Source organism: Protopterus annectens, chromosome 1.part0 (assembly GCF_019279795.1).
Source record: "Protopterus annectens isolate FY-2018-M chromosome 1.part0, PAN1.0, whole genome shotgun sequence".
Classification (NCBI taxonomy): Eukaryota; Metazoa; Chordata; order Ceratodontiformes; family Protopteridae; genus Protopterus; species Protopterus annectens.
The window spans coordinates 610930577-610948441 of record NC_056725.1 but is presented as its reverse complement, the minus strand read 5'-3'; the positions used below and the strand labels follow the sequence as shown (position 1 = coordinate 610948441).

The following is a 17865-nucleotide window of genomic DNA, read 5'->3' as shown; positions in this document are numbered from 1 at the left end:
GTGTAAAAAATGGAACCATTTTCAAAAGTTTTGCAAAGCAAGTAAACTCCGTACAGTTGTAAAGAAAGGTCACGCAAAAAACAAGTTGATCAAGTAGATTGCAAGTCCACTTTCTGTGTAGATGATGCATCAGTAATTGGTGAGAGAGTTGATGCAGTGAATTTGTTGCCAAAGAGTGAAGTCTTTTGTACAGTCCAGATCAATGGCAAATGCACAGAGCTTAACGTAGACACTGGTTCAAAGTGTAATGTTATATCAGGGAACACATTTGCTAAAGTGAGAACTAATGAGCAACTCATTGTGGCCAGTAGTGCGAAACTTGTTGCTTATGGAGGTGAGGAAATTCAAACCAAAGGCTCAGTGATGCTTTCATGTTATTTGGCCAAGAACTTACAGCTTGTTGTTCTATGTAGTCAGAAGACCAGTGCAGTCTTTATTGGGTCTCAAAGACAGTTTGAGAATTAATCTGCTTTCTTTTACCAAAGACGTTCATCACATAAGTGCATCTCCTAGTTTCAATTTTTCTGAAGCCATTTTCTCAGAATATGCTGATGTTTTCGATGACAAGTTGGGCAGACTTCAAGTTGTGTATTCCGTGAAATTAGACCCAGAGGTCATTCCAGTACTCAGATCAGCAAGAAGAGTTCCAATAGCTATGCAGTATAGAATTAAGGATCAGTTGGATAAAATGGTGCAACAAGGTGTAATTTGTCCAATTATAGAACCAACTGAATGGGTGTTGTCTACGGTAGCAGCTCACAAAAAAGGGTCAGACGAAATCAGAATATGTATTGACCCAAGAGATTTGAACAAAGCATTGAAGAAACTGCATCATCCAATGCATACAGTTGAAGAGGTCACAGCTCTAATATCGAATGCCACTGTTTTTTTCGGTCTTAGATGCAAAAAGTTAATTTTGGCAAGTAATGCTTGATCGCAAATCCTCATTACTAGCCACTTTTGGCAGCCTGTTTAGCAGATACAGATTTCTAAGGATGCCATTTGGAATAAATTCTGCAAGTGAAGTCTTCCAGCGAGCAATGGAGCAAATTTTTGGGGTTATCCTTGTGCAGTAATAGTAGATGATTTACTAGTTGGAGGTAATGGTGAAGCAGAGCATGACAGAAACCTAAACAGAGTTCTAGACAGAGCATGTGAGGTAAATTTGAAGCTCAGTCCTCTGAAGTGCAAATTCAGGCTACCAGAAGTTATATATGTAGGTCAGTTATTTAACAGTACTGGCTTGAGACCAGACCCAACCAAGCAAGCAACTATTCTTGAGATGTCAGCACCAGATAATATTCAAGCTCTACAGTGTTTACCGGTTTTGAGGTCCAAATAATAGGGTGCCACGATCCCAGAGTGGCACCCCTTAATTTCCGATTTTCCCAATAATAACTTCAGCCTTTTGACCCGACGTCATCACATGCACGATGATATTCAGCGCCATGAACAGGCTGCCAGTATGTCAAAATTGGGCTCGGGGGTAACGTATGAGCATTTCTGGCTGCTCCAGGTAATTTTTTCTTACATGAGCTGTAGGGGAATGGAATGGTTCTGCTGCTACTGCAATGGGTCTCCGGGAACATTGCTGCTTGATTGGTATGTTATTGAGAGCTGAGGGTTCAACTTACAATTTATTCAACTTGCTTAGCTGAGGGTTAGTTTTGCTTAGCTGAGGGTTAGTGTGCATAACTGGGAACAGCTTGGTTCGTTCATTGTTTTTTTTATATTGATATTCAGAACAAATGTTGCTGCCTGGTTTTATATTACATTGTTGCTTAATGTTGCTGCCTAGTTTTATATAGTTTCAGTCATTTGCTGCTGCTGCCTGGTTTTATATGGTTTCAGTCATTTGCTGCTGCTGCCTGGTTTTATATGGTTTCAGTCATCGCTTGCAATAGGAAGGGTGGGAGTAGATTGGTGGAAGACTAGGATATTGGGGTGTAGAAGGGGTGTGGCAAAAATGGCATGTCTTGTCACTATATAGAATATAACTTATTGGAGGTGGTCTGTTTGTGGGCGGCTACGGTGGTGCAGCAGTTAACATTGTCACTTCAGAGCAAGAGGTTCTCTGATTCGATCCTTGACTGGGGTGCCTTCTGTGTGGAGTCTGCATGTCCTCCCTGTGGTCGTGTGAGTTTCCTTCCACATCCCAAAGACATGCTGTAGGTGGATTAGATACTCTAAATTGGCCGTAGGTGTGAGTGTGTGCGCCTTCTGTGGAAGGTTGGGCACCCGGCTGGCAACTCAACACCGTAAAACTCCACTGCCAATCATGAGCGGACAGGTGATCTGCTGTGGCGACCCCTAACCAGGAAAAGCCAAAAGAAGTCGTTGCTTGTAGTGTGTGTGGGAATGGTTCTGCTGCAGTGGATCTCCATGAACGAGAACTGATGGTATGTCATTGAGAGCTGAGGGTTCAACTTGCTTAGCGAACTGAGGGAATTTATTCAACTTGCTAGGTATGTTATTGAGAGCTGAGGGTTCAACTTACAATTTATTCAGCTTGTTTAGCTGAGGATTCAACTTAGTGTGTCCGGAACAGTTTGGTTCAAACGAACGTTGCTACTTGGTTTTATTTTATATTGATATTCAGAGAACAAACGCTGCCTGGTTTTATATGGTTTCAGTCATTGCGTACTGTATGTCTGGTTTCATATTACATTGCTGCTTGGTTTTAAGTGTGTGTGTGTGTGGGGGGTTTAAATCAGTGTGTGTGTGGGTTTTAAGTCAGAACAGCTTGGTTCATTTGTTTTTTTATATTGATATTCAGAACGAACATTGCTGCCTGTGGTTCTTTTTTTTTATATTGATATTCAGAACAAAACTTGCTTGGTTTTATATTACATTGATGCCTGGTTTTATATGGTTTCAGTCATTTGCTGCTGCTGCCGCCTGGTTTTATATGGTTTCAGTCATTGCATGCAGTGTGTGTGGGAATGGTTCTGCTACAATGGGTCTCCAGGAACAAGAGCCGATGGTACGTTATTGAGAGCTAAGGGTTCAACTTACAATTTATTCAACTTTCTTAGCTGAGGATTCAACTTACAGTGTGTGTCCAGGAATGGCTGCTTGGTTCTAAGCCATTTTATGTTGATATTCAGAGAACGAATGTTGCTGTGTGGTTTTAGTCATTGCTTGCTGTGTGTCTGGTTTTATATTACATTGCTGCTTGGTTTTTTTTTATATTACATTGCTGCTTGGTTTAAGTCATTTTATATTGATATTCAGAGAACAAACGTTGCTGCCTGGTTTTAGTCATTGTTTGCTGTGTGTCTGGTTTTATATTACACTGCTCTGCTGCTTGGTTTTTTATATTACATTGATGTGTGTGTGTGTGTGTGTGTGTGTGTGTGTGTGTGTGTGTGTGTGTGTGTGTGTGTGTGTGTGTGTGTGTGTGTGTGTGTGTGTCACTCAGGCTCAAACCCTGTACCTTGAGTACAGGTTGCAAGAGCCTGAATTCCCTACCCACCACCACTTGTGAAAATTATCCAGGTTTTTCTGGTCTTTATAAAATATGTGGTTTTCTGGATTTTTTTCGCAAATCAATGAAGGATTGAATTCACTAAGTAACGACAAGCATTTGAATTTCAGACTTCATATTCTTCAGAAAATACATGGTAACACAAAACCTTTTATTCTAGCAAAAGTTGATAAGGTCAATATTTGAAATGTGTCCCTATATTTGAGACTGTATTCTTCCAGTATTGGGTTTGTCCAGGTTTTTTGTGCTAAGCAGTTGACAGCTATGGTGAGAACTGAATTCACTGAATATGTTTGGGGGCTGTATTCCCCCTTTATTGGCTTTGTCCAGGTGCTTTATGCTAAGAGGTTGAGAGCTATGGTGAGAACTGAATTCACTAAATTATAGCCATTTAAGTTTCAGTCGTCTGTCTTTCAGGAAACAGCTCACAGCTGATTTGACATGGTAGTATGTTGCTCTGACTGTAGTGCACAGGGTCCTGGATTCAAGACTTGGCAGTGAAACGCGTGGTGATAACAACATTTTATTCCAGCAACTTTCCAAGATTATACAAGCAATATTTAAAATGTGTCCCTGTTTTTTGGCTTTTGTCTCCCCCCCCCCACACACACACTTAAATGTTGGCGTTTTCCAGATTTTTTGTGCTGCAAAGTTGAGAGATATAGTTGAGCAGATAGCTTCTGGAGAAGAAATGTTTCGTGCTGCTTATGTTGAGTCAGCTTCCATTGTTAATAGCATAACAGGTTGAATACTTGCTTTTTGTGCAGAATACTGTGGTTTCTACTCCTACAGTATGTAGATGCATTGCTGATGTGGTACTGTAGTTTTTGATTTTGGCAGCAATAACTAGTTACCAGTTTTCCATCCATTCCCTATTACTAGCATATAATTTTTTAATGTAACATAGGCAGTTTATTGCTCAAGGGCAACAGGCACTTTATTTGTAGATGAACCAATGAAGTTGTTTGCTAGCAGCAACCTCTTCATTAGTTACATATCTCTTTACTGTGGAATTATTTAGATGACTTTTACTTATGCAGAGATTGTGCATATTTACTGATAGTGGTGGATTGTAGAAGTTTGAGTAGACTTTTATGATGGAAATGTTCTGAATTGGGCAGTTTTGTCATTATTGGTGCACTTTTATGATGGAAATGTTCTGAATTGGGCAGTTTTGTCATTATTGGTGCATGCATTTTGTTTCATTGCTTAGTGAAAAAATATTCAGAACAATACATTTAATTTGCCCTCTAACAACTCTACTGTATTATACAAGGAATATAATATAATATAATTTAATATAATCAGGAAAGTGTATCAAAGAACACATGTATGTTTCATGTGCAAGGGGCCTATGATTTGAAAATAGCCCAAAGTTCATCTTTATCTGCCACTGGTCAAATTGTATTTTCTTTAAATGTAGGTTCCAATGCTGTTTCAATGAATGTGAGTTTCCAAGGGCAGAGAAGTTTTAATGCCAAGTCTGTCTTCATTGTGAGACCGCATTGTTTTGTTTAGCACATGTCTATTAGTATTTGTGCTGTAAAATGTAAATTAAAACTTTTAAATGAAATCCAAATCATTGAAGTAAAGCAGTATGCACATTACTGTGTTTATGGTAAATGGGGTGAAATAGCCAAGTAATGGGACATTGGAATGGCTGCAAGGAGGAGGGCTGTATATGGGGAGGCCCCGTTCGACTATGATTTTGTGAGGGGGGGGCGGCAAACTCAAAGACAGCCCCGTGTGACACAAACTGTAAGCTACACCACTGATCAGTAGGCCATGAAGAATAACTTTTGGAGGTTCTAGCTAATTATTACATTTTTTTGCTAAGATTAGAATATTGCCTACCATTAAATGCCCTACTTTTACCCCAAAACCCACATATTGCAAGTCACTGAAAAGAAAATACTAAGATTCATCATCTCCCTTCCTTCCCAATGAACATCATTGCTACACATTTAAAAGAAAATGGTTACCATTTACTACAGGGTCTGGGTCTCTGGGGCCATATTTTGGTTGTCTGTTCTTCAGTTTGCGTTTGAAAGTTGATATCCCACAATTCCATTGGAGTGGGCGGGGTTGCATTATTATGTATGCGCATTTTATGTTAATCAGTGTACAGACTTGTACCTATTTTCTATGGGCCTTTGTCCAGATTTTTGATGTTTCCAGGTTGAGAAGTATGCTAACATCCATTACTGTTGTTATTAAGTTGAAACATCATTTCTCAGTCCATGGTAGTCCACACAAAGTTATTTCTGACAATTGTACTCAATTTACTAGTCAGTTTTTTCAGAAGTTTGCAAAAGAATGGGACTTTGTACATGTTACTAGCAGTCCTGAATATCCACAGTCAAATGGTCTAGCTGAATGTGCAGTGAAGAGTGCAAAACAATTACTTGAATGGTCAAAGTGTGACAATGCCGATGTCTTTTTGAATGTACTTAATCTCAGAAACATACCCCGTGACGGTATACTTGGCTCACCTGCTCAAAGACCTCTATCCAGGCAAACCAGAACAATGCTACCTATTAGTTCCAGTTTATTGAGGCTTAAAGCTAAGTACAACAAAACCATCAAGGCTCAGTTATTCAAGAAGCGTTCTATCCAGAAGTCCAGTTATGATAACTTGAGCACATTTCTTCATCCGTTGAGGGAAGGAGAGACAGCGAGAATACAAATGGCAAAAGGTTTCAACCAGATTTATCAGGTTACAGGCATGTGTGCCGAGCCAAGATCCTACCTTGTAGAATCTGAGGGTGTGGAGTACAGGAGAAATCGTAGGCATCTTCTTCCTGTTACCAGAATCATCATTTCAACATTGTTCCTGTGATACAGACTCTAGATCTCTGAGCGAACTAGATGTTGTTTCCATCCCAGTGTGTATTTCAACCACTTCCATTCCTGAGGATGTTCCAGATACTTTCAAAGTTGAACATTCTATAGAAACCACTCCAGCTGCTAAACCTAAATACCAATTTTATGTCACATGATATGGTCGAATATCCAAGCCCAGTGTGAAATACACAGCAACATGGACATGACTGTATATATGTGCCTAGTGTTGTATATTTGCATGACCAGGAACTACTTGTAATATCTGCATGCCAAATAGATTCATAGCATTGTCTGATCTATTTCTCAAAGAGGGAGGATGTAGATCAAAAGTGTATGTGCTGTAGCTTTAAGAAGCATGTCAAGGGCTGTGTGTGCACATATAAATATGGGGCACTTGCTATTCCTAGTGCCATTTTGAGACTGCAACCAGAGAGTGAGCATGTATGATTGTAGAACTTAGTTTGTATAGAAGTTACTTAAGTTAAAGTCAGTAAACTTCTATCATGATGTATTTGTATATAATAAAGCTGCGTGAACAGAACCCATGAAGACTCTTCTATTGTATCCAAAGTAGGAGAGCGACATAACTGATTAAAGAAAAAAGAAAAGTGTGTGTGTGTCTGTGTGTGCACATGCATGTGTGTATGTCAGACTGAGAGTGAACAATCGAGCAGTGGCAACAGCAGTTAAGAGGTATGCATACCTCTCAACCTCTCAAGATATATGGATAAAGCTCTGTCACATATAGTCTACTCAGAGGCGATCTCTGCTTAACATACAAGGCCATGTCAAACCCAGAGCTGTTGGACATGCTACACTTAAAGAAATCCCAATCCCTCAGAGACGCATGCTCCAGGGATCTAAACCTTGTCATCACAATGAACAAAGCATGCTGGAGGGATAGGTTCCTGACCCAGGTACTCCCCAGACTCTGGAATAGACTGCCCATACATGTCAAGCAGAGCCTCTTTGGCCGTCTTCAAAAGGAACCTTGATGATTGGATGGGAGATAGGAAATTCACCCCGGGGATCACGTCACTCGCCATCCTAGACAGGGATCCAGGGAAGTAAATACTGTGGGAAGAAATAGTCAGATAATTGTTATGGCTAGGCTTGTGTAGGCCCTAGGGCTGATAACCTAGTACCAGCCTATGAACTTATAAGCCTGAACTAATTGGGAGGGCTGTAAAATGTGGACAGATTTTAAATATTGCTCTTATAAATTTAAAAACTTGTCAGAATAACAAGATTTGTTTTAGCATGTGTTTTCTGAAGGAAAGGTAATATGAAACTCAAATGTATGTCTTTATTTACTGTCACTTTAACTCCCAGTGATTTGCCACCAAACCACAAATTTTATGAGGAGCAAACCCAAAATAAAAATTAGGTAAACATCTGGACATCCTTTGAAAATCTGGACTGTTGAGAGGTATGAAACTTTTAATGCCTGGCATTAAGTTTAGTCATGTATTTTTAAAAGTACATTGCTTCTGAATGTTTGTGTGTGTGTGTGTGTGTGTGTGTGTGTGTGTGTGTGTGTGTGTGTGTGTGTGTGTGTGTGTGTGTGTGTGTGCGTGTGTGTGTGTGTCTAGACATGTTACCTAACATACATTTTGGATGTAAAATACTTCCCCAACAGCATTTACATGGACTACACTAAATTCGAAGCGTTGGGCGGAGGAGCTGTTTTATATTAAAAAATATATATATATATATATATATATATATATATATATATATAAATTAATTAAAAGGTAAAAACAAATACAAAATAATTTAACAGATAGCTCAGTCTCTGCATGTAATAATGTTCTCCAGTGTATGTGTTACTGTGTAAATAACTCCCAACCAGGGGGTTTAGAGGCTCTCAGCCTTCAGTGTCTGGCCTCAGAACATCCCTGGGTGTGCGTTATTTACCCAGTAACACACAACCTGTTGGGCATTATTGCTTATTTATCTGTTTATATTTTTATTTTCCCTGTCACATCTTGTACAGGCACATCAAAAACTACACTGAGACAAATATCAGGTTAACAGATTTGATGATGACCAGTTGTTCAAGCACTGGAAAAGCTGAAAGTGTGCTGTGGCTCTAAGAGCAGGGCAGAGCATTTTTAAGATCTTTGTTACTTTGGCTACCATTTGATGTCTGTAGTTTTTATTTGTGATGACACATTGAATATTGCAGCAGGTCCAGCTGCATACCTGGATGGGATAGTATAGTTTAGGCTGTCTTCCTTCAAAAATGGACTTGGGCCCAAACAAAAGATAATACAAAAAAATTGAGAAAATAGAAGCTTCGTTATATGGACATTGATAGTAAAATACAAGCAGTTAAAATGTTTTTAGTCCCTTTAGTCCTCTGTACAGGTCAGGCATATTATTATTATCGACCAAACGGGAAGCTGTGGCGACGGATTTTATCTGGGCGGGGAAGACGGCAAGAGTCAAGTGGGATAAGCTTATTCTCCCAATAGAACAGGGCAGATTGGGATTACTCGATTTGAAGGGGTATTTCAGAGTAATGCAGTTAAGGCTCCTATACATAGCACAAGCAGAAAACTATAACTCAAAATATGAAGAAGAAACAAGGGGGAAGTTCAAGTAACAGGGAAATACTGGGAGTTTGGATGAAAACCTTTAAGGAGAACAACAGTAGTCATACAGAATATTATATTCATGAAGTAGCAGAAGGTATTCTATGAACCAAGCCAATACGCAAATGGGGAAAACAGACTGCAATTAGGGATACAGAGAATAGCAAAGATGGGGCGGGAGTATATTGGAGAAAACTGGCAAAGGAACCAAGGTATTGAGAGCAAATAACTAGACAAGGAAAGGTAATAGAATGGGAAGATGCTAAGAACTCGTTTGGCTGGTAGGTTAGAGATTGCCTTCCATATCAAGGACTGATATCAGAGTACAAGCAAGGAGAAAGAAATAGGGAGGTTCTAAATGAAATACTAGCACTGGTAGAGTTCTTAGTAGACTGTAGTACAGAAGTGACCGTTAAGAAAGGAATAATTAGTAGAGCATATAAAATATTGCATGATAACTATAAGAATCAATCAGAAGAGGTTAGAAAGAATTAGGAAGAGAAATTGGATAAGGAATTCAAAAAGAAACAATGAGGGAATATATGTATGTCTCTCAAATATGCAACAAAATCCAAAAGATTTAAGATCTTTGCTGGAAGTGTTTATATAGATATTTTTATACCCCAAGCCAGCTCCAGAGAATATTTCCTCAGGTTGTTACAGCAGATGTTGGAGATGTGATGGGAAAGAAAGAGGTAACTGGGAACATATTTTCTGGGAGTATAATGAGCTGGTAGACTTTAAGATACCCTGCAGACTGCTCTGTTGGAGATGCTAGGTGAGCAAAATGGAGTGATGAAGGAAATGATTTTTTGACCTATGATACAGAGTTGGAATTGCCTAAACATAGTAAGGCTTTGCTGAGTCTAATTATGATGGCTGCCAAAAAAGTAATAACTAAAAAATGGAAATCAAAGTCTAAACCAAATTTCCTAGAAGTAACAAAGATAGTAACAGAGATAAAAGTACTGGAACGGGGATCTTTCGAAAAGGGTAGGAGTAAATTACACAAGAAAAATGGGAAATGTGGGACCACTACATGCAGAGGAGGAATGATGTTTAAAACAAAGCAGGATCTGTATGAGCTATGTAATGGTTGACTAACAATGACTGGATATATTACAAGTGATGTATAACGTTTGCAGCTACAGTTGTGTTGGAACGATTTGTAAGGTATAATGTTTGCAACTAGATTGTGCCACTATGATTTATTTTCATTTATATAAATGTAAGATTGTCTGTCACACATGATAATTTAATAGAGATGTTTCTTGCAAAAAAATGAACTTGAGCAGCTATTTTCAGTGCCTTCAATGGAAAATTCTTCTTTGGGCAGGACTGACAGGACCTGGTTGATGACCTTCAGAAGAGGAAATGGGTATTGACCACTCCACTTTTTCAAGACTAGCTTGTTTCATCAATAAGAAGTCACCACCTAACATGAGAAGTGCCCCTTAACCTCAGGCTTCTCTGCTGCTTTGGCTGACTGTGATAATTTTCCCAGGGCAGCAAACTTGCAGGTCTAGCAGTCTAAATCTTTTCCACCATTTATGGCTGTCCATGGAGGGGAGGCTCTTCAGATTCAGTCTATTTTGGAGATCCATTACAAACGACCATTGGATGTTCAATTTGGTTACAAATGCCAGCATCATAGAACCTTCAAGATCTGGAAAGGGCTCTGCAGGGAGATCAAGTAGCCTTGAAAGAACTCTTATGACAAGCCCAAACTTTTTGTTTCCATGGAGACCATAGGAATTATCCTACCTTCAGCATGTGGCTAAGGGATTCAGTCCAACCTGTTCTTCCAAAGAGGATTGGGAACTTCCATCCTGTTGTGTACAATACCATCTTCAGCAAGCACATCTGGTATGTCAGATTTTTGGTATCTGTTTCAAGGGTTAGGGGACTCATAACCCTACTGGTACAAGTCTTCTGAATAATGTTGGATAGTTAGGTGTGATGTATGACTCTTGGCACATCATTGTCTTGAGAACACACAAGATTTGTTTGATGTTCTGAGAGTGGATACCCGTTTCGGTATAGAGTACTGCCATTTGATCTACCTCTGTACCCAAGTCTATGTTTGTCATTGTGGTGAAGACACTGCAGAAAACCTTCTTGATTTTATTTGTATGAATGGTCCCTTGGTGGCTATGTTGAGAGGTATTTGAGTAGCTCTTGGGTTGTGTGCTGCCACAGTTGCAGACCCTGAGTGTTGCCAAAACTGGAAGAAATATTCTGTGAGCTAACTCCAAGGATTGCTGATATTGTGGCACAAATTGACAGTCTTCAGTGTCTGTCATTCCTTTCTGTAGCAAGGGCTCAGGAGATCATGCCTGTCCCTTTTTTTCAACTGCCACTAGCTCCTTTCATTGTTTACCAGATATTCCAGACTTACATTAGCCAGCGTTTGACTCATGCCAACCCAGCCCGTGTCTGGGGCTGATGAGGAGCTTGAGGACAAGCCACAGTGTCATACAGCTGCTGGGAAGTGTGCTGTAACTCTCCCTACTGCACAGCAGCCTTGCAAGCTCTGCAGTTGTCTTCAGGAAATGCATGAGTGTCTTCATGCTTGCATAACATCCTGGCAGCACAGTGCTCATCAGGCTGTTAATGCTGCCTTATTGCAATGAGCCTAGGCAGCCTCCCCCTCCCAGGACAGGTAAACTGACTTTGGGTTCTCATTCCCATCCTCACCATGTGGCCCCTCCAGCGCCTGTGCCACTAATCAAACATGGGTTGTTTGAGGCACAGTAAGGACTTTATCTGTCTGTGTGACTGGAGTTCTGTGTCTGTGGCAGTCTTGGGTGATGATGCAGTGGAAGGGCCAAGCTGTTAACATGGTTTTATGACAGACTCCATATTTATGGTTCTATTCACAAGCCTGAGGGTGCAGGTATGCAGTGGAGAGTGAGGTGCCAGTGGCTGCAAAGTCACCAGTCACCTGACTTTGGAGTGGTGGACTGCCTTGACATTTGGTTTTCTTTTTTTTTTTTGTGCCATTTATAGGTGAGAGTAGGACAGTAGCTCCGCCTGTTCCCTAAAAGCTGTTACCCCTGGAATACAGCCCTCCTCCTTTTCCCAACACCTCCTCATTGTTCCTTGTCCTGCAGTTGTCTCCTGTACCACCCGGGCTGTGAGGCAAGACTGCTTTATCTGGATTATAGTTAGAGCTATCTGGATTATAGTTGGAGCTTTCATCCCTGTGTCATGGAGCGGACTTGACTGAACACTGTTATTGGAGGTTCCCTTCGAGCTGCAGAACATTTTGCAGGCCTTGAATTCAGATTCTTTGCTGCCAGAAGGGAGAGCCTAACTTGACTCTTCCATGGTCCGGGGTATCACTGTCCACTTCCAACTATACCGCCAGGCACTGCATCCAGCAGTCAGACCTTTTATGGGAATCTAAAATCAGAGCCCTTTGTGCCCTGGCTAGGCAAGTTGTCCACTGTGTGCTTCTTAAAAAATAGGGCAGCATGTGCTTGTACCCCCATATGCAGAGAGCCAGTGCACAACTGGTAGAGTAGGCATAAGTAAGAGTGTATTTTTCAGCTTTTTCTCTTCCTGGAAGAAATTAATGTGCTACAGGCTTTTTTGAACCATTGTTCCAGCTCTCTCCTACAGCTGAGAACTGAAGAATTTATTTTTAAAGTTTACTGGGAGTGAGATACCCTGGAGATTAACCTGTTCTCCACTTGAGAAAATGCAGCCTTTGCTTCATTGTTTTTGGCTTCACAATGTAAAGGGGAGATAATTTTGGACATTTTGTTTCTTCTGTGACTGGTAAACTTCCTGTAGGTCTTTCTGCTTTTCCCCTCTACTTCCATGCTTATCCCAAAAGTCATCAAAGAAGGGCCAAAACTGTTCCTCTTCAACTGCTGGTGGCCAAAAAGGTATAGTTTTAGGCTGTTGGTTTCTTGGCAGTTAAGAAAGTATTCCTAGTACAAAAGTTCCCTTGGTTGCAGTAACAATTGGCTCCACCACTGAGCTGGCTTGTAGCCTAGATCCATTGCTGCTACTTGGACATCTGAGCTAGATCCTAGTGAAGATTAAGACTAGGAAGTGATCTTCTACACATCAGACATATTTTACTAGGGAAAGAGGTTCTCCATTTGGTGAGAGAGGCATTGAAGGCCGCCTTGATTAGGTCAGTTTACTACTTGATCCCTGGTCATGAGTAGCATTCAAGGCTTTATCCCTGTACACCATGGAGACAACATATCTTGCAAACTATTACTGTGGATACAAGACATGCTAAAATAACACCCATCATGATATTGTCAAACAAATTATCATGTAGACTGTTAGGCTGATGCTATATATTGTGTCATTTTGTGTACTCATACATTTATGTATCTTATTTTTTCATTCCAGATCTTTGTTTTACTCATTTTTGTATTACATTGTAACATTGCATATTATGTGAATAATTTACTCTGTTACCGCTGTATTTATGCTTGTAATGTTTGTATATCGTGTCATTTCATTGTTGTAATTGTCTCTGGGCACAGAAAATGACGGAAAAGGCTTCAGCAGAAACTAGCAACTTTCAGAGGAAGTCAGCATTTTTGTCTTTGATAAACTTGCACCTGTGAGAGCATAAAAAGTTTTCTAAAGTGATGACAGAGCTCAGGACTTTGTTTTTTCAGCTTGTCATGAGGCCTGAATCGATGGATTTGGGTTGGGGTTTCCCACTAGCATGACATAATTTCAGAATGTGTGTAGGGGTGGACAGAGTGCCATCTGTTCAGAGACATTGAGGAATAGGTGGTAATCTGAAATGTAGCCATTGGAGAGCAGGCAGAAACAACGTTTTGTGAAGTAAATTTTAAAGGAAGCTAATCATGGTGATGTGTGAAGGCACAAAATCACTAGAAGGTAAAGAAGTTGGAAGACAGAGAACAGGCATCCAAAGACTGAGGAATGTTTTATCACTGTACACATACTGAAACAAACTGCTGACCTAAGTGGTTCTTAGTATTTACCATCAAAATAAAATATGTTTATAGCAAGGCTAATGGATTTGTAATCCCCAAGGAGAACTTTCAGCAGTTTTGAAGGTTCAAGAAGTGATGGAGATCTAGAGGCTACCTAGGAAATAATTTCAGAATGACGCCATATGGTACACACAGTCATAATTAATCTTTAAATTACGTGCAGGTAATACAACTACAGTTTTAGTACTTAGAGTTGTGTTCAAGTAACAGGCCATAAAAATTATGTATCGTAGATTAACTTGTAAATTACGTTATTCAATGTTTTAATTTTGTGACCTCTTTTTTTAAAATACAAGACTATAAATTGTGTAGTATATCTTAGTTGACCAAGAAACACAAATAAAATTATTTTAATCTTTTTATTAGGTACATAATAAAAGGAATTCAGAACCTGATTTTCTATGAGCTGCCAACCCACCCACATTTCTACAGTGAAGTGTGTAACATGTTGAAGGCAGCTAACAGTGGAGAGGAAGCTACCTGGACCTGCACTGTTCTTTACTCCAAGTATGATGCTCAAAAGCTGGCTGCAGTTGTAGGTGCTGATCGTGCTGCACAGATGATTCAGTCTAAAAAATCTGTTCATCTTTTTGTGACTGGCGATAATGCTTAAAAACACACTACAGGACTGTGCACGAAAACAGAAATATACATGGGATGACTGCAATTAAAATCCAAAGACACTGCAAGAAAAACATGAATGTTTTGAGGAATAACTATTTTATTACAGTCTTTATTTATGATAAGTCACTTAAGGAGACACCGCTCCCAGTCTGAGTCTGAAAAAGGTCCACGAAGATCAGTACTCTACCCTGGAAAACAAATACAAACAAAAATAAATTGCTCTTCAGAAAGCAGGATTTTCTACTTTTAAAACAGTCCTTCTCAAGCCAGTACCTTGTAATATTGCTATGAGAGTACATTTTTGTACTGTATGTCATTTAGTAACTTCATTATTTGACTTTCATTGTGCTTTGACATTAAATGTTTGCAATATGATATACATTTTCAAAATCTGCTAACAGAATATATTGCATTTTATAGTTTTTAAGTCTTCTGTAGGAAAAAGATGGTCTGTGCTTTGGCACAAGTAGCATTCATAAATGATTTGATGGTGAACTGAGTACCTGAAGTTAATGTCTGCTGTGGACTGGAAATAGTAAGGGTACAGGTACTTGATGCTCATATTTATTAAGACTAAGATTCTTGACTGCAGGCCGAAGAGTGAAACAGAAAGAAAGGAAGCTCTTGTTAATAATACCAAGTGCATGATGGGTAGCCCCATAAAGAACAGCAGCATGAGAAGTGCCCAGATATGTACTGAAAAAAGGAAATTCTACTTCAGAGGCTTGTGTGAAATTCTCCTTCTGTTGAAGGAGACAGACTAGCATGTCAAATGGGCTGTGTTGCTCTTTTGAAGTGCAGTAGGCATGCCATGGCCTGTGTGCTTAGAATATAGGTAAAGCTGTGAGCAAAGTATAACTAATCTGAAACAAAGTATATGGGTTGAAGAAAATTACTTGTTTCCCATTGCTTTTCCACATGCACTGTAAAGAGGGTGTTCTTTTTCAGCAGTAATTGTAACAGTTTTCACCAGGATACACTGTTGTCTTTCTTAACAGGGTTTGACAGATATATGGCCTCAAATTTTGAGATCCCCATTCTGTAAATGCAAAGGCACCAGTTTGGCTTTTACAGTACCTGGTTCCAAAAGCATTTCATGAGAGCTGAAAGTTGGCTAGATAAGCCAAATGAAAAGCAAGCCTAGGAAAAATAATCAGACTGCTTGCTGATCTCATTTTCATGACTGGGATTTTGTTACAAAAAACATTACAGTTCTAACCTAGAAAACTGCTGTCCCTAAGCCCTTCTACTGCTAAGGGTCTGACTGTAACACTCAGTAGATGGTGGTGAGAATTAGTATGGTTTATTGATTCTGACAAACCTGCACATTTCTCCAGAGAAACTGCAGTGCTTTCTTGGATAACAGTATTGATTCAGTACTGCCTGGCTGTGTGTATTGAAAATAAGAACCTGAAAAGGATAAGCCTATCTTTTCTCCCTACCTCACAGAATTGTTGAACTGTCTTTGAAACTTGGGTCTCTGCTGTCCCAGATTTTCTGTGGGATACTGATTCTGAGGTACATTTCAGACACGTTTTCCCGTAGTAGGAAAATTAAGTGCATTGCAGATTTATAGTTGTATGTTCCTCAAAAATGTACGTAGTTAGCCCAGTTCATGGCAACAAAAACTGTTAATTTTTAATTAAAAATAGTTCAGTCCTTCATTCATAAAAAAACTGAATTCCAGTCATAAAATGCCTGCAGTTGCCATTTTCGTTTGTTGCAAGCTCTTTAGGAGTGGAGCTGTGTTTTAGTAGCTGCCATGTAGCAATTGGCAACTAAATTAGGGGAAAGATGTAGTAGACACACTATGCAGGGCCTGAGCTGCGTAAATGTGTAATTTTGAAAGAGAATAATGCAGTTATTCATTTGTACAGAAATTTGAATGAGCTGCACACTTTATCAGCTTTTTCTCATTGCCTGTTTTTGTGAATGAAGTGCAATTACACATGGTAGTTTTTCTGCTTCTTGCAGTGATTTGCTGAATGTTTTGATGGATGTGAGGATAGTGAGGTGGAATGGTGTACAGCATTTTCCTACTACTTTTGTAGGAATTCCTGAGCACTTATGGAGTAAACCTAATTCATTCATTAGATTCATAAAATACTGTGAATGAATAAATGGCCTATATTTTAAGTAGCCACAAAAAAAGGAGCTGGCTAAGCAAAGCTCCTCTATTCATCTCCCAAACAAGGAGTCTCAGGCACTGGACAGACATGGAAAGCACATTAATGCCTCAGCCACTTTGCATTGAGATCATTGAACTGCTTGGCACATTTTACACGTTTGCAGACAGATTTGGTCAAAGAATTAACCACCTCTCTCAAAAAGATCTTGTCAGAGTATGACTTTAAAAAGGTTTCTCTTGAAATGGCGACTCTTTCCTCCCTTGCAAATTCCTCAATGAGGCTGATTTCACACTCTGTGGAAGGCTCCTCTCAAGCAGCTGGTCTGGGCATACCCATAAGGATACATGCCTGGATTAGAGTTTGCAATTTTGCTGAAATCTTTAAAGCATCTTTCATTAATACCCCTTTGATGGTTCCTCTTTGTTTGAGACATCTGTTAAGGAAACACTTGCACACTGTGAGAAAGACCTTGTCTGCCATGGGGATCAAGTTTTCTACTGCCCAGAGAACGTTCTCAAGGAGTCAAAGAGGTGGGAATACGACTTGGTTCAGGTAATCTCAATGACCTGTCTGGGACCCATGAATGGATGCTTCCTCCAGAGGCAGATGAGAAGGTATCAATGGTAGATGCCACCCTAGAGACAGGAGAGGATCTGCAGAATTAGGGTTTTAGGGAACCTTTTCTCAGTAAGCCCTGTCAGTCCTCCTGAAGTGCTACCTGACTGCCATTCTCTGGAGGCAGTTGGGGGACGGTTATCACTGCACCTAGATGCCTGGACAAAGATCACAAAAAATGGGCGCTAAAGATAATATCCAGAAGTTACTACATTCTGTTTTCTCCTTCACCTCCAAGTCCCAGGAGGATACTCCCCAGTGTGCCACCCAGTCAGAGGGAGTTTGCCATTCAGGAAGTTTAAAAACTTCTAGCAAAAAGAGCCATCCAGGAGGTCCTGACTGAAAAAATAGGTTATGGAACTTATTCATGCTTCTTTTTAGTGCCAGAGAAAACAGGGGACTGAAGATCAATACTAGATCTCTGCAACCTAAACGTGTATGTCAAGAAGTTGAAGTTCCAAATGGTTACAGTTCAGTACATTCTGCCTCTTTTACGCAAGGACGGTTGGATGTGCTGCATAGCTCTCTGGGATATGTATTATCATAACAAAATGAACAAATGCTCCAGGAGG

The 17865-nt window shown here is 39.9% G+C and overlaps 1 protein-coding gene across 3 annotated transcripts in view; it reads left to right on the top strand.

The window, feature by feature from the left end:
• Nucleotides 1-14924, top strand: part of UTP25 (UTP25 small subunit processor component) — a 1083612-nt gene extending 1068688 nt beyond the window's left edge. For all 3 annotated transcript variants that reach the window (XM_044061823.1, XM_044061814.1, XM_044061805.1), the window contains exon 12: nt 14292-14924. In XM_044061823.1, the coding sequence (XP_043917758.1) occupies nt 14292-14538 (247 nt within the window). In that variant the 3' untranslated portion in view covers nt 14539-14924. The remainder of the gene's footprint in view (nt 1-14291) is intronic.
• Nucleotides 14925-17865: the final 2941 nt, after the last annotated feature.